Below are 20,231 nucleotides of genomic sequence, written 5' to 3' on the forward strand. Positions count from 1 at the left end.
AAAAGCCAACTAAAATCTTAGATTCTGAAGAAATTCACTTATGTATTTGATGGCAATGAGAAAATCAAAGATACAGTGGTTTGTTTTGCATGTAGAAACTGTATTCTAACATTGGACACAAAAATGAGACTTCACGTTCGTTAAAACATGTTACAACCCAAGTTATGAAGCAACTGTTGCTTCATAACCTGGGTTGTGAGTAACTAAATCCACTTTCCCTTCTTCTCTTTCTTTCCCCTATCTCCTCCCTGATGAAGGAACATTTATTCCTAAAGCTAGGAACGTAAATTTTCGGTTGTTTTTTGTGTATCTATCAGCTGTACTGAGCTGAGGTAAGTACTGGCCAGCCCCTCTATCTCTTTGTTAGTATTTGTTTCACATCTTTATATAAGATTTTCCATTAATTAATTAGATCATTAATAATCTGAGGTAGTTTAAACACAACTCACTTTGCCGGTATCAGTCTAATACTAACAACAATCACAATCAGTTCAGACACAAAAGAAACAGAAGCTTTTGAAATGTGTTGCTACAGGATAAAGCTGAAGACTACATAAGTAGATCAGATAGCTAATCAGGAGGTACAAAACTGAGCTGCGAGGGAAAAGAAATGTCATGGCACACTGTGACTAAAAGAAGAGATGAGTTGGCAGGACACATCCTGAGGCATCAAGGGTTTGTCAATTTGGTAATGGAGCAAGTATGGAGGGTAAAAATTAAGAGACAGACCCAGGCTTGTCTACAGGTTGTCCAATCAGGTTCAAATGTACATATAGTTATGTAGTTACGCAGAGAGGAAGAGGTTAGTATAGAATACATCAACATGGAGAACTTCATCAATCTGTCTTTGGACTTTACACCACAGCAAAAATCGCATTAAAAGTAATGATACCATTCTCCACAAGACAAAGGGTCACTGATTTCCAGTAGCCTGACATTTAGAACACCTGTGTTCCCTATAAACACTTTTGAGGGAGCACCTACTTAAATGCAGCACAGATAACACTGATCACAAATTTACCAAGCACAAGAAACAGCAAGTGTTTACTCCACCAGTCACTGATGGTTGAGTCTTCATACTGTAAGACCACTATCAACTGACTGAACAACAACCACATTCTGATACAGTGACATGGCTCCCAAATTCAGGCATATTTTTTACTTTTATATTTAATTTATTTAATGCATGGGGACGACTAAATCTTGTTCCAAAATCACAAATAAGTTGAAGAATTATTGAAACAATCTTCACTTCAGTAAAAAATATGGCTTTTCAATCTCTTCACCATCCATGACAAAAAATTTGGTTTGTAAGCAATTTTTTCCGTTAATGAACTATGCCTAAGAGTCCATAAATAGTTTGATGAAACAAATTGGTTTCTACAGCACTTTTACGGTTGTGTAGGCTGCCAGATATTGTAACAGCAGGACCAGCACCATGAAACCAAATGGCCTACACGTAACTCGTTAAAATTGTACTTCTAAGAAAGATAGAAAGCAATAAACTGTTGTAGAAATGTAACATCTAGTCCCATGCTGCACCAGTCCTGAATGAGAATGCCCCAGGGACTTGAGGAGGGAAGGGGGAAGGGGGGAGGGGGATGAGAGAAATTCTTGCAATGTTAGTAGATTTTAGCATTAGCACTACTAACTCTCATCCAGTGTCAATGACAAATAAAGTACAGGTCAGTTCATTATTAACTCCTCTCAATAAATGTAAACACAATTTCCATATTGCAAATAGCTGACAATTCTGTATAACTTTTATGATACGTGTGTAATTGCGTATATTTCTATGGACAAGAAGAGTCAGCAATTCTGAACACACAAAATATTACTGCTAGTAAGGGAGCTGGTCTGAAACAAGGTACACTGTACCCAAAATTGAAACAGCAAAAGCACAGAAAGCATCCAGACCGAACAAACTGTCAGTGCCATCATCATCCACTACCAAGAAAGTTAAGGAATGAGTCACAGATTTAGATGCAGTGGGAGCCATAAATTGCCTCAAAATTGGAACATGCTGCTTGTTTTATCTTGCCAAACATTGAGTAACCAGAGAGAATGCTGAGGATCCAAGATCAACCTAAGTTTGTGAGTTCAATAAACTCATGGCTGCACCTGTGCCCACTTTAAGTCTGAGCACTTTGTTCATCATTAGCGCTTCAATAAAAAGTTTGTTAACACTCGAAAGCACTGGTGAGACGATTAACATCCATGTCCACAGCACAAGATACCTCAAAACATTCAGCAATATTCATCACTTCTGTCAAAGATGGATTCTCGCATTGCAATGCATGATGGCACACTTCCTCGTCAGAGGCCAACCAAATGGTGGTGATACAGACCATACAATCAACATAGGAATCATGGTGATCATTGGTAATGAATTGACATTTGTGAGTGAGGCCGTGGAGTTCAGCCACCCAAACCCAGGAGGACTGGTGGGGCTGTTTCTGACAATGGAGGAGGAGGAGGAGATTAAGTGTTTAACGTCCCGTCGACAACGAGGTCATTATAGACGGAGCGCAAGCTCGGGTGAGGGAAGGATGGGGAAGAAAATCGGCCGTGCCCTTTCAAAGGAACTATCCCAGCATTTGCCTGAAGCGATTTAAGGAAATCACGGAAAACCTAAATCAGGATGGCCGGAGGCGGGATTGAACTGTCGTCCTCCCGAATGCAAGTTTCTGACAATGATAGAACTCTACATGCACCACAATGACACACGTGTGTATGGTGATAATGTGTCATAATTTACACATTTTGTCAAACTAAAGCCATATATATATATATATATATAGGTGTCTACATAAGGAAGTGAAACCCTAATGCTATGTCTTCCTGTAATGTTACATTGCCTTCTACAAACCCAGGACCATTCTAAGGGATCTACATCTACACCTATACAATGCAAACCACTTAAAGAGTATGGTAAGCACTAGTTCTCACTGTACCATTTATCAGCGCTTTTTCCTATTCCATTCCCATATGGAGCACGGAAAGGAGGATTGATTAAATAGCTCTGTGTGCACTGGAATTAGACCAATTTTGTCTTCACAGTCCCTGTGTAGCGGTTTTTAGTATAGAAAGGTGCATCACGTACAATTTGAAAAACTAACTTACAAAGTAGGTTTTTACACGATACTTTACGTTTATCTTCAAGCGCTTCCATATTCAGTTCTTTTTGCAAACAGTCTCCTTTGTAGACTGGTTGTATTTCCCTAGTAATCTAACGTAGTTTGCCACATGCTTTACTTATGATTAAGCGTATGTGATCACTCTGTTTCATTTTGCTATAATTTGTTACTGTCATGTATTTGTACGAGCTGACCAAATCCTAACATGTCTCACTGGTATCGTAGGCAAGGATTATTATGTTTTTCTGCTTTGTGAAGAACAAAAATATTACATTTCTGAATAAACTTTTTTAAGGCAGTACTTCATTATAGATAACTCCATTCATGTTGTTTCGAACAGGTCATTTGACTGTGGCAATAATCACTGCCATTAAATAATTATTATCTCTACATAAATATGAAGGCATTTACAGTTGACATAAAACTAGTTCAGTGGGTGTTAAGAAACTAGTTGCTGCAGATAAAGTATGATTTATTTCTCCACCTTTGAATGCAGAGAAGGTTGTGTTACTCACTTTTGCAGGTTCCAGTAACTTTTCATATAGTAAGTCAATATCATCATTTAGGTTTTGTGCTTCTACATGGTTGGTTAAGTTTCTCAGTACCAATCTGCAAAGTAAAGTCTTTACTACAATTACATTCAAAGTACATTTCTACCCAGATATAGCACTATACACAAATAATACTAAACCTGAACATATAACCAGTACTTCCAGCAATAAGGACCTCACACTCATCATCTCTCTCAATCACAGATACATTAACGAAAGAGATTCCTGCTTCATCTTCAGCCTTTAAGCATCTGCAAATTGAATACAAATTATATATATTTTAAACTCGTGAATTAAAAGAAAGTAAACTATTCTACACAAATGACAAGAAATACCTTACAAATATTTTTAGTTTGTTTGTATTCAATGATGTGTAGAAAAGAAGAAAATAATTTGGGCTACAATAAATGGGCAGTCTGCACAACACTGAAATGTATGAAAATAAACTGAACAAAATTTGTAAAACTGCAAAATTAATTTGCATGGTGGAAAAACAAAGGCTCTTTCCCAGCACACTACATACCTCAAAACAACTTATGTCTGGGTACTGCAACATCTAAGAATGGTCCTCAGTAGATATTAACCATGAGCTGTGCATGAATTTTATAAGGTCTATGTTAACACTTTGGAAAGCAGCCACTCAGAGGAATATTGGGCCTAGGAAACCAGCCATTTATTCCATTATTTAAAGTGTTATTGGTGCGTATGTGACTGATGTATCTTTAAGAGTAATACTTGCCAAAAAAGGGCCAAGTTTCAAGATTTATTTTTCATATTTACCTTAGCTCTCTGCTAGATTAATTTTAAAATAATGATTACAGAAAGTGTAATTATCCTGCCAATAAAAACATGTGAGGTGAGTTATTGAGTAACTTCTTGCCCTTGAGCTTCCAAAACTTCTTACACACTCAACAAATGTGGTGATGTAGCAGAATTACAGCAAACTGCAAAACCTAATGAGTACATACACGAAACTGCATAAATGCAATCATATTGGTTCAGCTATTCACTACAGCAGCTGTTACATTCACAAATGTTTCTAATAAATGAAAAGCACCCGTTTACTTTTGTTCTACAATATTACTTTTATTGCGTTAACTGGTTTTCGGCTTACAAGGCCATCTTCTTGTCACCAAAGAAGTTACAATATTTCCAAACAACATTGGAAAATAAGAAATACGTCTAGATTGAAGCAGGAGCATACAGTAAGTATGCAACTTTGAGAGCATGGTGGTAATGCAATGAAAAAGTAAAAAACTGAACAGTAAATAAATAACAATGGAGTAGATAGGAAAACCTTTAACACAAAATAGGAAAAGCATGCGTACATAGCAGTTTCTATTAATAAACAAAACTAATAAAATAAAATTAGTACTAGACAAGGCTACATCATGAGGTATGAAACATGGGGAGTGATACACAAACCAATTAAAAGAAGAAACAATTATCAATATAACTACAGAATACATAAGAAACTTAAACAACATCAATAAGATAAACAGAAATAAATATATGCAGGAAAATGGAGGCATTTGAGAGAACAAACAGTAAATGTAATCCTTGAGAGTGTGGTTGTACTGAATTTTAACATTAACATTATATTCAAAACAGTGGCTATGTAACAGTTTGCATTGAATAAATGAACAAAGTAAAATACGAAAAATATTTGATGAGGCAACTACAAGAGGTGTACTTTGTTCATTTATTTAATACAAACTGTTACATAGTCACTGTTTTGAATATAATGTTAATGTTAAAATGCAGTACAACCACACTCTCAAAGATTACATATACTGTTTGTTCTCTCAAATGCCTCCATTTTCCTGCATATATTTATTTCTGTTTATCTTATTGATGTTGTTTAAGTTTCTTATGTATTCTGTAGTTATATTGATAATTGTTTCTTCTTTTAATTGGTTTGTGTATCACTCCCCATGTTTCATACCTCATGATGTAGCCTTGTCTAGTACTTATTTTATTTTACTAGTTTTGTTTAGTAATAGAAACTTATGTATGCATACTGTTCCTATTTTGTGTTAAAGGTTTTCCTACCTACTCCATTGTTATTTATTTACTGTTCATTTTTTTACTTTTTCATTGCATTACCACCACAGTGTCAAAGATGTTACTTACTGTATGCTCCTGCTTCAGTCTAGATGTATTAGTTCTCTGACAATGTTTGTAAACAACATTGGGACTTCTTTGGTGACAACGCTCAGTAAATGTCTGAAGATGGCCTTGTAAGCCGAAAACCAGTTAACATAATAAAAGTAATACAGTAGAACAAAAGCAAACTGGTGCTTTTCATTTATTATAATATTGTTCTACCAAGAACCGACAGAAGATTCTATTAATAAATGTTTCTTTCAAAATAATCCTAGAAATTAACAACAGAAGGCAGAACCAGTCAAGGGGCACTTCAAGAGACGTTCATACATTGTTCTCATGCAAAATGAGGCTCGGTTTTGAGTGACAGAGGGTTCACACGTCAAGACAATCACAGCTCGACTTATACTTGGGTGCAGTCTCCAAAGTGTTAACAGAGCAGTATGAGAACTTCTTGTACCAAGCAAAAGATGTACTAAATTATAAATATAAGATATTGGAAGTTAAATGCATCAAGATGTACTATTATGAAAAATAACAATACAAGTAAAGGCAATCTCTCACATCACAGACGAGGTGTTAAACAGTTGACAGGCACATACACAAGATTAAACATGTTCAAATTTTTTCAGATAACTAACAAATGCATACATACACAACACAGCTACTTTGTCCTGGATATAACAACACAGCCTAGGACAGTAACACACTGACACATGAAATACAAGTACAATCAGAAGAATAATTTAACAGTAACAAACCTCACCAAATAAACAACTGAGCAAATCTGACATGAGTAGACTACAGGATAAATCAAGACAGTGCCAAAATATTCTGATTTGCAGTCATACATTCAAATTCTAATGTAGCTTCATATTAACTTATTTTTCCCTCAAAATTTATAAAACTCACCTCTTGAAAATACCTTTCTTCTCGGCAATAGAATAACATTCCACACCTTCATCCTTAACGCAGGCAAACAGGAGTGTTCCATCCTGTGACAATGCAAAGCAGTCTACTATAGAAGAAAATTCAATATTTAAGCAGCAGTCTAATGATGAATCACTACTAGCAAAGACAATTAAGTTCTTGTCAACGCCAACACACAAAACGCCAGAAGAATGTACTGAAGCAGTAACTCTGGGAATTGCATGAACCTGCAACAGAAGGAAATCCAGTCACTGGAAAATAAAATAAGAAAACGTTGTTATGTAATGACTATTTTCCCATAGTAATTAATAGTAACTGTACAGTTCTGAAGCAAAATTTTCAAACTACCAAAATTTAAGAGGCAAATTTGAAATTTTGAAGAATATGAATCTGTGCTAAACATATTCATTCCGTTTCCAACAAGACAAATTCACAAGTACAGTTACAATTGCAATAAAACCTTAAAATACTTGAGCTCACCAAAACAGAACTTAGTGAATCTAAGTTTATAGGTATTCTACGACGATGTCATTACTCCGTAAGCTGACTGTGTGGCAAAAGATACTTCTGGTACCACTAACTTATCCCTCTTTCCCATTTCACTTGCAAATGCTGCATTGGTAGAATATTGTCGATAAGCCTATGTATTAGCTCTAATCTCCTCAAATTTTCTCACTGTGGTCCTTTCGCAAGACGTATGTACAAGGAAGTAATATGCTGTCCACTCTTCCTGGAAACTTCTCTCTTGGAATTTCATTAGTAAAGCTCTCCACAAAATACAACACCTCTCTTGTAGCATCTGCTGATTGAGTTTTTTTGATCATCTCCGTAACACTTTCACATGGACCAAATGCTCCCGCACTGAAACAGACCACTCTTCTTTCATCTTCTCCGTCTCATCTATATGTCCTATCTGTTCAGGGCCCCAAATTGATGAACAACACTGGAGAATCGTTCAAAAAAGTGCCTTTTAAGCCCCTTATTTAGTGGATGAATTACATTTCATCAAGATTCTTCCTATGAATCTCACTCTAGCATCTCCTTTTCCTAGTATTTGTTTTATGTAGTTGGTTGGTTGGTTGGTTGGTTTAAAGGCAGGAGAAGGGACCAAACTACGAGGTCGTCGGTCCCTTGTTCCTAATAAAACAACATCACAAGTGTGAGCATTAAATGGACGAAACATATAACACAAAACGGAAAGAAAGGAAAAGCCACAAGAATGAAAGGAAGGCAACGAACACTAAAAGGAACAAAAGAGGACAAGAAGACAACAGAGAGACGCGAGAAACAGAAGAGAGTAAAACACGAGAGAAGATTACAGTGGCTGACCAACCACAAGAATAAAAAGGAAAGCCAGCCACTTTGAAACACATTAAAACCTCCACCCTAAAAGCACTAGGGTGGAGAACACAGGGGGACAAAGGACATGTGCTACAACCTAGATAGAGGTATAAAACCCACTCTCACGGGTAACATGTAAAACTAAAGCTGCTGTGGAAGCATTTTCACCCAACACCGAAGGCAGGGTGCTGGGAAAGTTAAAAGTCTGCTGCAGAGCAGCTAGAAGTGGGCAGTCCAGCAAGAGGTGGACGACTGTCATTTGGGAGCAACAGCGACACTGAGGTGGTTCCTCGCGACTGAGTAGGTAACCATGCGTTAGCCACGTATGACCAAAGCGGAGACGGCAGACGACAACTGATTCCCTGCGAGAGGCCTGCATGGACGACTTCCACACATTCATAGTCTCCTTAATGACACGCAGTTTGTTGTGCGTGCTGTTATGCCATTCTGTCACCCAAAGCCAGAAAACCCTGCGGTGTAAGATAGAACACAGGTCAGCTTCAGAGATGCCTATTTCCAGAAGCGGTTTCTGCGTTGCCTGTTTGGCCAGCCTGTCAGCAAGTTTATTGCTGGGTATTCCAATATGTCTTGGGGTCCACACAAACACCACGGAACAGCGGGACTGTTCCAGGGCATAGATGGACTCCTGAATGGACGCTACCAACGCTACCAGAGGGTGGCGGGAGTAGCAACGGTCGATAGCTTGTAGCCAGTACACAGGAGATATGACTCACCAGCGCATGAGCAGATGTACTCAAGAGCACGAGATATGGCCGCCAGCTCTGCAGTGAAAACATTGCAGCCAAATGGCAAGGAGTGCTGTTCAAACTGTCCTCCATGAGCATATGTGAAGCCTACGTGACCATCAGCCATTGAGCCGTAGGTGTAAGCAACTTCAGAAACCCCAAAACACGTCAAGAATCAAGAGGAAGTGACAGCGGAGGGCGGCGGGGTCAACGGAGTCCTTAAGTCCATGCAAAAGGTCCAGATGAAGTTGCGGCCAAGGTGTACACCATGGAGACGTACGTGATGACTGCAAGTAGAGGTGGTAAAGGGAAGGATTCCAGCTTGGAGAGAAGGGACCGCATGTGAACCGCAAACGTTAGCCCCAATCTGGGCCGCCGATCCAGGAGAAGGACTGCCGCGGGCAGGAAAAGAAGACGATAATTCGGATGCTCAAGGGAACTATGAATGTGTGCTGTGTAACTGGCGAGCAGTTGCGCATGTCTGATCTGCAGTGGCGGGAGACCAGCCTCCACCATTACGCTGGTCACAGGACTCGTCCCAAAAGCTCCTGTCACTAAAAGAACCCCACAGTGGTGAACAGGCCGAGTAAATGCAATGCTGAAGGCACTGGTGAACCATAAACCACACTCTCATTGTCTGTTCAGGATTGGACCTGGGCTCTGTAGAGCTGCAGCAGTGTACAGTGAACTGCACCCCAATTGGTGTTGCTCAGGCAATGGAGGGCACTGAGGTGCTGCCAGCACTTCTGCTTAAGCTGACGAAGATGAGGGAGCCAAGTCAATCAAGCATCGAAAACCAGTCCCAGGTATTGATACGTCTCCGTGGGTGGATCGTTATTAAGGTAAAGTGTGGGTTCCAGATGAACAGTACGACACCAACAGAAGGGCACAACACACGACTTTGCAGCTGAAAACTGGAAGCCGTGGGCTAGAGCCCATGAATGCACCTTGTGTAAGGCTCCCTGGAGGCGCCGCTCAGCAACAACAGTACTAGAGCAGCAGTACGAGATGCAGAAGTCGTCTGCATACAGAGAAAGTGAGTCGGAGGGCCCGACAGCTGCTGCTAGACCGTTAATGGCCACTAAAAATAGAGAGACACTCAATACAGAGCCCTGCGGGAATCCATTCTCTTGGATATGGATGGAACTATGGGAGTTGCCAACATGCACACGGAAACTACGGAGGGAGATGAAGTTTTGGATAAAAATTGGGAGTGGTCCCCAGAGACCCCACTCATACAATGTGGCAAGGATGTGATGTGGCCAGGTGGAAGCTGCCCTGACATGGAGCCAGCAAGCCACGTGACTCCAGGACCCAACCCAAGTGCCGACATACCATACATTCCAGCAGCATACAAAGAACGTTGGTGAGGCTGATGGGTCGATAGCTATCCACATCAAGGGGTTGTTACCGGGTTTGAGCACCGGAATGATGGTGCCCTCCCGCCACTGCAATAGGAAGACTCCATCGCACCAGATCCAGTAGAAGATGATGAGAAGATGTCACTTGTATTCAGATGAGAGATGTTTAATCATCTGGCTGTGGATGCGATCAGGCCCAGGAGTTGTGTCAGGGCAATGTGCAAGGGCACTTAGGAGCTCCCACACTGTAAAAGGGGCATCATAGAATTCACTGCAACATGTAGTGAATGAATGAGAGAATGTTCCCTTCCAGCCATCATTTGAGTAGGCGGAAGGCTGGGGGATAATTCTCCAGTACAGAGGTTCGAGAAAAGTGCTCGGCAATTGCGTTTGCGTTAGTACATAACTTGCCATTTATGGTAGCACCGGGGACAGCTGTTGGGGCCTGGTACCCGAAAAGACGGTTGATCTTTGCCCAGACTTGCGAAGGTGACGTGTGGCACCCAATGGTGGAGATGTTTCTCTCCCAACACTACTCCTTCTATTGTTTGACAAGGTAGCGAACATGGGCACAGAGCCATTTAAATTCTATGAGGTGCTCAAGGGAAGGGTGCCACATATGCTGCTGTAGAGCTCGCCGATGCTCCTGAATTGCTTCAGTGACTTCCGGCGACCACCAAGGGACTGCCTTGCGCCTCGGGCACCGTAAAGTGCGAGGGATTGCATTTTCTGCCGCAGAAACAATTGTGCTAGTCACCTGCTCAACCATCACATCGATGTTACCGTATAGGGAAGATTCAAGAGGCAGAGGCCGAATTGCGACCATAAAGTTGCAACATCTCTGCCTCAGCCAGTAAGCGTGGTACCACCCCACAAGGGGTTATGGGCATTAAAATCTCCCAGAAGTAGGAAAAGTTTAGGGAGATGATCAATCAGTGCAGCTAATACATTCAAGGGTACTGCACTATCTGGAGGAAGATATACATTGCAGACAGTTATTTCCTGTATTCATTCTGACAGCCAGGGGTTTGAAGGGGCACATGTTCACTACAGACCAAGTTTAAGACAAACACGAACTCCACCTGACACTCAATTATAGTTTCTATGGTTCCTGTAATATCCCTTACAGCTGTGGAGGGCAGGGATCCGCATTGCTTGGAACCACGTTTCCTGGTGAGCAATGCAGATAGCAGGTGTATAGCTTAACAGTTGCCATAGCTCAACCAGGCGGTGGAAAAAAAAAAAAATCGCCGCAATTCCACTGGAGGATGACATCGTGAGACTGGGAAGGCATGGAACATTCAATGAGGCAGTTCATGCCTCAGAGTCACCTGCTGCCACCGATTTATTGCCTGAGCACTATATATCCATCGTGTCTGAGGGTCTGGCAAGATCTAGGGCCTCAGCGTACACCAAAATCTCCACCGCATCCTCAGCCGCAGAGCTTGTAGGTAGCTGTGGTGTGGGTGCCACAGCAATTTTCTTGGTCTTATGGTTATTTTTATTGTTATTGTTATTATTATTATTATTATTATTATTATTTTGTCTTGCTGCTCCATGGGTTTTCCTGGCTGGGAGGACTTCACTGGCTCAGTCTCTGGAACTGAGGATGAGCATGAAGCCCTACGACCAGCTGCTTTTGGGACTTCAGCCACTGGTGGATGTTGTCTTTCCCACTAGAAGAAACCTGAGAAAGGAGTGAGCCAAGGGACCCGTTCCTAGTGAAAGAAGCCGAAGAAGACTTATACTTCTCCAGCTTAGAAGTGGGGACAAACACTAGACACGTCCCTGATGGTTGGGTGAAGCGGGGGAGGGGGGCAGTTGATCCCGAGGTATGTGGTGCAGGAGCAATAGGGAGGGAAATGCCCCCAGGGGCAGGTGTAGTCTTCCGGCTCAGAGGTGACCTGGGTTGGCAGAGCTGATGGTACCAGAATGGTTGAAGCAGCGGCATAAGACTACGTCATACTCACAGGATGCACGCATTCAAATTTTCTTTTAGTCTCAGTGTAGGTCAGCCTGTCCAGAGTGTTGTACTCCATGATTTTCCTTTCTTCCTGGGGAATCCTGCAGCCAGGCAAGCAAGGCCAATGGTGCTCTCCGCAGCCGACACAGATGGGAGGCGAGACACATTGAGTATTGGGATGTGACGGGCATCCGCAATCTCTGCATGTGATGCTGGAAGTACAGTGGGAAGACATATGGCTGAACTTCCACCAATTAAAGCACTGCATAGGGGGAGGGATATAGGGCTTTACATAACACCGGTAGAACATCACCTTGACCCTCTTGGGCAATATATCACCCTCAAAGGCCAAGATGAAGGCACCGGTGGCAACCTGATTGTCCTTCAGACCACAGTGGGCACATCGGACGAAATGTACACCTCACCACTCTAGATTGGCGTACAGCTCATCGTCAGACTGCTAAAGAAGGTCTCTGTGAAATACAATACCCTGGACCAAATTTATGCTCTTTGGAGCATTAATGTTACAGAAACATCCACCAGCTTGTCACAAGTAACTCCCGTGACTGGGCAGAGGATGCTGTTTTCATCAACAATGACCCAGATCTTATTGTCCTTTAAATGTTCAACAAAAAACTGAGGCTTCATCGTCACGAAAGAGGCCCCATCAGCTCTCAAACATACAAGGTACCGGGACGAATAAGACCTGCTGCCATCCTTAGCCTGACATTCCTCCCATGGTGTGGCCAGGGAGGGAAACGATTTGGGGTCGTACTTCTGTGCGCTGAATTGAGCTCGTGATCGCTTACAAACTGCTGGTGTTTTCACCACCAGCAAGAGATGATGGACTACGCTTCATCATGCGTCATCTGCCCTGATGCCACCCATTACAACCAGAGGCCCTCCCCATGGGTGCCACCCAGCCACATCAAAGGCAACCTGGCAGGATCGCCATTGCTGGAAGTCCCGATGCCCGAGGGTGATGTGGGGAGTTGACAGGGCAGGCATCAGCAGAGCAATCACTGTGTGGTCAGGGGGCTACAACGAACAGGGTACATGGTGGCCCCACCACAACGGACTGACTACCATGCTGGGAATCAGGTGCAAAGAAGTGCATGGTAATCGTCGACACAGAAATCGACACTGCGTAGTGCATGGTGGAAAATGCACCCAGGAAGGTGTTCTCACCCAAGAGATGGAGCATGGGTAGGACTGCAATGCGACAACAAGAAAGTGGGCTAAAGATCTCAATGCACGATGGACACCTTGTAAGGTGCCCTTCCCCAATTGGCTCCCTCTTCAGGAAAATTTTTAAGAATGGAGGTCAAACCCTACAGGGGACCATCACTTAAAGCCCAAAATGTGTGGAACTCCCTTTAGTCACCTCGTACGACAGGCAGCAATACCTTGAGCCTATTCTTACCCCCGGACCCACAGGGGGGGGGGGGGGGGGGGGTATGTGGTCATTTCCCTTAATGTAACTCTGGATAGACACTCTAAGATAATTTACAGTAGCTACTGTTTCCAGCAGTTTGTCACCAACAGTATAGTTGTACAGTTGTGGATTTCTTTTCCTATGTATGCATAATAAGTTCCATTTATTTATGTTCAGGATCAACTGCCTGTCAACTACACTGTTCATCAATCCTCTGTAGGTCTTCCGCAAACTGTTACCTCCTCCTTGCATTTCTACCTTCTTATAGACAATAGCATCATCTGCAAACTACCTTAATGAGCATGTAAAACATGGCTGGTTTTTTCCATCCTTTATTCACTTAATAAGCACATAACTTTCCAGACTATGATTTACAATCTGCTTAACTTTTGCTCATAATTCCTCTACATCCGCCTTACTGGAACTAGGTGATGCCAGTTCACTAAGTGAGATACTAATAACTGCTTATCTGCTCTATCTACCAGAAAACCTCTCCTAGCCTTCTTGACTGATTTATTAACTTTAATAATCATAGTTGCTACAATGACATCATGATCGCTAATCCCTGTTTCGTTTCTATACTGACAGTGTCTATAAGATCCGACCTATATGTGGCTAAAAGGTCTAAGATATGCCAAACTAGCTGCTCAAGACAATTTTCAGAAAACATTTTGAAAAGTATTTCACATGACTGTCTGTCTGTATGCCTCACAAAGAACCCATAGACATCCCAGTCTATACTTGGCAGGTTAAAGTCGCCTCCAACTAGTATTGCATGATCTTGGTATTTATGCGCTATTGACCCAGGACTTTCTTTGAATGACTCTAGAACTGTCACAGAGGAATCAAGTGGTCGGCAAAAACATTCAACAACTAACTTAGTTTCACCTACTCCTGTTATATGTGACCAGACGGCTTCACTGTCACATTCAACTTCTATCTCAATAGACACAATATTTTTGTCAACTGCAATTAACTCTCCCGTACTATAGCCTTTAATCTGTCTTTCCAATATACGTTCCACGACTTACTAAATATCTCTGAGCTTCCCACTTCAGGTTTCAACCAGCTGATGATCTCAAGAACAATATGAGAGCAAGAACTTTCCTGGAGGCAGTAAATTTGGGACTTTATTACAAATACTCTGACAATTTACCGATACCAGTCTAAGTGTCTTTATTCTGAATGCCATTCGACTTCCCTAGCTGTGAATCAACTGGTGAGCGTTTATTAGAGCACTTTAAACTAATGCTTAGCCTAAAAAACCCTCATGTGCACTCCACAAGTATTCTGTTACCTGAGTAGCCGCTTCCTTAGTGTAGCGCACCCCTGAGCTACGAGGTTGAATGAAAAGTAATGCCTCTGCCTTCGTTAATTGGTTTGGATGGGAATATTTTAATAAATCAAATGCAGAAATAACTCTTAGAATGTGATCTTTAATTACCAATATTCACTTTTCCACATAATCACCAGCCAATTGGATACATTTATGCCAATGGTGAACAAGTTTTCTGAAGCCGTCACAGAAGTTGACACACTGTTTCCGCAACCACAGTTTCACAGTTCTCTCAATGTCTTCACCAGAATCATAATGATGTCTCCACAGATCGTATTTCATTATCGGGAACAAATGGAAGTCAGACGATGCTAAATCTGGACTGTATGGAGGATGCCATACGGTAGTGAGTTCAGTCTCTGAAGTTCTGCTGTGGTGGCACGTGAAGTGTGTGGTTTGGCATTGTCATGCTGCAGGAAAACATTTCCCTTTTCCTTTCGGATCCCTGTTAGCTGTCGTTTCAGAGCCCGCAACATTGTGATGTAATGCTCTGAATTTGTTGTTGCTCCACAACCAAGGAAATGGGAGGAAGTGTGCAGTTAAAGCCACACCCCTGGACATGAACTATGGTTAATGATGTACTTCAGAATACCCCTCCCAGAAGATGATGTTGCACGGAGTGTAGAAGTCATACAATACATTGTGGGTGATGTGGAAAAATAACACACTGACTGATTTCAAGTACAGGGACTTGCAATTTAGAATTTATGTATGATAATTGCTGGAGATGGGTGAGGAGACCTGTGAGGCAAAACCTGCGGTTGGATGCAAACCCGTTCCACCACACACTTCAGCTATTAACCATATGATAATATTCATTTTCCCCTAGGAAAGTTAAAATGTGGGATACTTTCATAGCATCAACAGGTAACACCTGTGGTAGGGACCTGTCAAGATGTAATCTACACCATAGGTAGAATGAGTCTGAATAGCCGCAGCCATTCTGCAGATGCACTAGGAACAGTCGTCTCGTCGTAGTATGTAGCTGTGCATGAAACAGGTATGGTTAATATGAATGCAAAATAAGACAATATATTTTCTTCAAGAGAGGCAAAGTTATGTTCTCCATTTTCTGGTGGATGCTTTTTACCATTTAGAACAATCATCCACTCTTCTTACCACTTTTATAAGAGATGTGTCTATAAATCAGCAACTGGGATTTGTCATACCAATAGGTCCATTGCAGAGTGTCCCTCAGCTAACGATTCAGTCCGATCATTGGCTGAGATGCTTATGTGACTTGGAATCCAGAGGGATACTATTAAGGTTCCTATGTTGTGAATGTCATATAAAAGTTTGTGACTAGTGGAGATTAATTGACAAATCTGAGAGCAATCGTAAACTGCCTTTAAGCTCTTGAGGGAATCGCTGCACAGGACAATAATTCTGGAGAAGTCGAGGTTTACATGTGTGAAAGCTCTGTGTGTTGCAACTAATTCTCCCATACACATAATGCATGCAATGGGAAAACAGTATTGATTGAAAAAGTTTGTCAATAAACATAGGCAACTTTCTCATCATTCTTAGAGCCTTTGGTACACATCTGACAAAAGGTTGTATAGTCATGAAAGACTGAATGAAACCTGTGGCAGTGAGCATTAGGGTCAGTGTGATCCTTCATATCATATAGGAGATCCAGTCATACAACAGGTCGGGGGACACCATGGAGGAAGCAACACTAAACCTTCCACCCAGTGCATCCTGCCCCTCCCCCCACCTACCACCATCACCATCACCCACACTGGATTACTGCTCCCATCAGGAACAGTTACAATTCAGTCTGGCCACTGTGGTGAGAGAGAGTGGTCATGTGTGCGCGAGTTTTCCTTGTGGGAATGTGCGTGTTTTTTACTTCAGAAGAAAGCTTTCTGGTTAAAAACTAATATGTATAGCAGTCTTTCCATTGTGCTAATCTGTGACTCCACTAATGGATAACACCATCTGCGTCCCAGAACACTGTGGTCATGATTTTTCCAGCTGAGGGCTGCGTCTTTATTTTTCTGTGGTGAGTCTGTGTGTCGATATTCCATAGACTGACGTTTCATCTCTGGGTCATAATAGTGTACCCACGTTCCATCTCCTGTCACAATTGAATGGAGAAAGGCATCACATTCATTCTCATAATATGAGAGGAGTTCCTGGCAAAATTTCAAGTCTGTGTGCTTTCATTTCAGAAGTCAGCATCCAGGGTACCCATCATGAACAGATCTTCTGATCACCAAGCAAAGCAATAATGTGACTCTTGTGTTCTTGTGAAATGCCGATTGTGTTTGCAATTTCTATCTGAGTGATACGACAATCATCCTGAATCAATCTGTTAACATTTTACTTGTGAAACTTGGTGGTTGCTGTCACAGGATGTCCAACTCTTTATTTGTCGTGCAGGTCAAATGGTCTCGCCTCCACATCTTTGAACTTACTCGCCCAACGAAGCACAGTACTCACATCAACACAATCACCATAAACTGCTTTCACTCTCCAATGAATCTCTTTTGTGGTAACACCGTCTAATGTCAAGAATGCAATGATTGCACATTGCTTAAATCACATTGACCAACCATCTGAGCAGGGTTCCATACTTGACACTGTAACAACACAACCGTTCAATGGTAAGGCTTCCCGCCAACTGGAGCAGTACAGAAGAGGCTACAGAACAAGCCAGTACCTGCCGCCTACCATTGCTGCCAACTGTTGAAGAGTTACGAACATGGAGGCATTTCTTTTCAGTCAACCCTAGTATTAAGAGGACTCCTACAAATCCTCACATGATAATGTAGATCTGGAAATCTGCAGCCAAGACCATCACAAAGTCTACGAAGTCTTTGTTTGAGACCCTGCACTCGGCTCCAAACCACAGGATCCCAATTAACTCTGGGAACGATGCTGCACACTGCACCCTGCAAGTGAGGCTAGCAGTCTTCACCACCTCCGCCAGCAACCTATACGAACTGAGGATCAGCTCAGAGCCCATGCAACATGCATCATTGGTGTCTAAGTGAGCCACAACTCAGAAACGACTGCACCCGGCACGCTTGACAGCCACAGTCAAGGCCGCCTCCATGTCTCTGATGAGGCTCGCTGGCTGGCTGGCAGACATACCGAGTGCACGTTGGCTTTCTTTCCAGCCCTGAATGCTATCTGCCCAAGGGTCTCCATAATGCGCCAAACATTGGAGCTCCCAATAACCAGTAAATCGCCCCCCCCCCCCCCCCCCAACCACGTGCCTGCTTGGACCCTGCTGAAGGAGCGGCCACCTGTCCACTTACAGGGTGAATGGTTGAGGCCCGACAACCTGTCTCCACATTGGCCCTCCACTTCGGGCAACATAAACGTGTTACCAACTGGCACACACAGCTTTGAGGGCAGATTCAATGTGTCAGATGCACTAAGACCCCACAGGAAAAACAGGTGACTCCTGAGAAGTCCCATGTGACACACCAGATTCTCAGCCTCTGCTACGCCCCGAGGCAGCAGCCAGAGGGTGACTGACCCTAGCCAACAGCATGTTCAACTGTTCGCGAACTGCGGCCAGCTCCTCCTGCGTCAATGCACAGCATGCACACATCCTATCCATCCCAGCAAGACTAACTAAAGAAGTGAACTATAAAAGCACACAATCCTAGATATGCGACTTGCTATCCTGCTGGTGTGTCACCAATGGATGCTGATGCATTAAAGAGCTACGTAGCTCACTGTGCAGTGCGCAACTGTTGTGCTAAACACTGAATGAATTTACACTTATAAAACACAAGATTAACCCCCTTAAATAGAGAAACACACAAAATTTAATAAATATAGTATGTGGAAAACACAGAAAAGGATAAATACTTAACTTGCCACTCTGTAGACATACTCTTATCACAGCAGAGAGCTGTGACCAAAAACTTTAGAGAAAACCTCAGTTCACTTGTATGGAAGTTCCCAAATCATACTGTGGAGACTTTAACCATCAACAATCAATTGGGAAAATTATAGTTCTGTTAATGGTGGGTGTAACAAGACACCTTGTGAAACATTACTAAAAGATTTCTCCAAAAACTACTTAGAACAGATAGTACAGAATCCCACTCATGATGAAAGTATTTTGGATCTCTGACTTCTTTGAGGATGTCGGCAAAAAAACTGGTGAAAGTCACAATGACGTAGTTGTGGAAACAATGGTTACCAAAGTACAAAGGGCATCTAAAACAAGAAGAAAGATATTTATGTTCCATAAACTAGATAAAAAAGCCATAGTGTCATATGTGAATGAGGAACTTGCAACTTTCAGCACAGGTCAGGAGCATATAGACAACTACGACTAAGATTTAAAAGAATTGTTCACCACGCACTGGACAGATATGTACGTAGTAGAAAAGTTTATACTGAGAGGGATGCTCCATGGTTTATTGTCACCGTAAAGAAAGTCGTAAGGAAACACAGACTACACCATAATAGATGTAAAACAAAACATGGGACTGCAGATAGAGAGATCCTGAACAACCCACTTTGCTGTCAAGAGAGTAGTGCATGAGGCCTTCAGTGACTACTGTAGTGGAATATTGTCAAATTATCTCTGACAAAACCCAAATATATTTTGGTCACATACAAGTGTTATCAGTGGCACAAAAGTTAATGCCCTGTCACTCATGAATAGATACGAAGTTAAATTGAGTGTAGCAAAGCAAAAGCTGAAATGCTTAACTCCATTTTCAAATGTTCATTTACAAACAAAAACTCAGGAGAACTGCCCCAATTTAATTATCATACCAATGAAAAGATGAGAGAAATAAGTGTTAGTATCAATGGTGTAAGAGAAAACTGAGGTTGTTAAAGCTGAACAAAGCTCCAGGGCCCAATGGAATACCTATCAGATTCTACACTAAGTTTTCAGATGAGTTCACTCTCCTAAGTATAAGGGACATTCACTAATATAAAGTAATGGTAACGATTTTATTGACTCAAAAATGTAGTTATACACAGCACACATACACTATGTGATCAAAAGTATCTGGGCACCTGGCTGAAAATGACTTACAAGTTCGTGGCGCCCTCCATTGGTAGTGCTGAAATTCAATATGGTGCTCTGCCCGCCCTTAGCCTTGATGACAGCTTTCGTTCAGGTGCTGAAAGGTTTCTTGGGGATTGGCAGCCCATTCTTCACTGAATGCTGCACTGAGGAGAGGTATCAATGTTGGTCGGTGAGGCCTGGCACGAAGTTGGCATTCCAAAACATCCCAAAGGTGTTCTATAGGATTCAGGTCAGGACTCTGTGCAGGCCAGTCCATTACAGGGATGTTACTATTGTGTAAGCACTCCACTACAGGCCGTGCATTATGAACAGGT

At 42.1% G+C, this 20,231-nt stretch overlaps 1 protein-coding gene across 1 annotated transcript in view; it reads right to left on the bottom strand.

Moving 5' to 3' along the window:
- Window positions 1-20,231, bottom strand: part of LOC126336566 (uncharacterized) — a 283,854-nt gene that overhangs the window by 249,647 nt on the left and 13,976 nt on the right. Inside the window, exons 2-4 of the mRNA XM_050000416.1 lie at window positions 6,707-6,951; window positions 3,829-3,939; window positions 3,653-3,746 (exon numbers count right to left, since the gene is read on the bottom strand). Of these exons, the coding sequence (XP_049856373.1) occupies window positions 3,653-3,746; window positions 3,829-3,939; window positions 6,707-6,951 (450 nt within the window). The remainder of the gene's footprint in view (window positions 1-3,652; window positions 3,747-3,828; window positions 3,940-6,706; window positions 6,952-20,231) is intronic.

This window comes from Schistocerca gregaria, chromosome 2 (genome assembly GCF_023897955.1).
Source record: "Schistocerca gregaria isolate iqSchGreg1 chromosome 2, iqSchGreg1.2, whole genome shotgun sequence".
Lineage (NCBI taxonomy): Eukaryota > Metazoa > Arthropoda > Insecta > Orthoptera > Acrididae > Schistocerca > Schistocerca gregaria.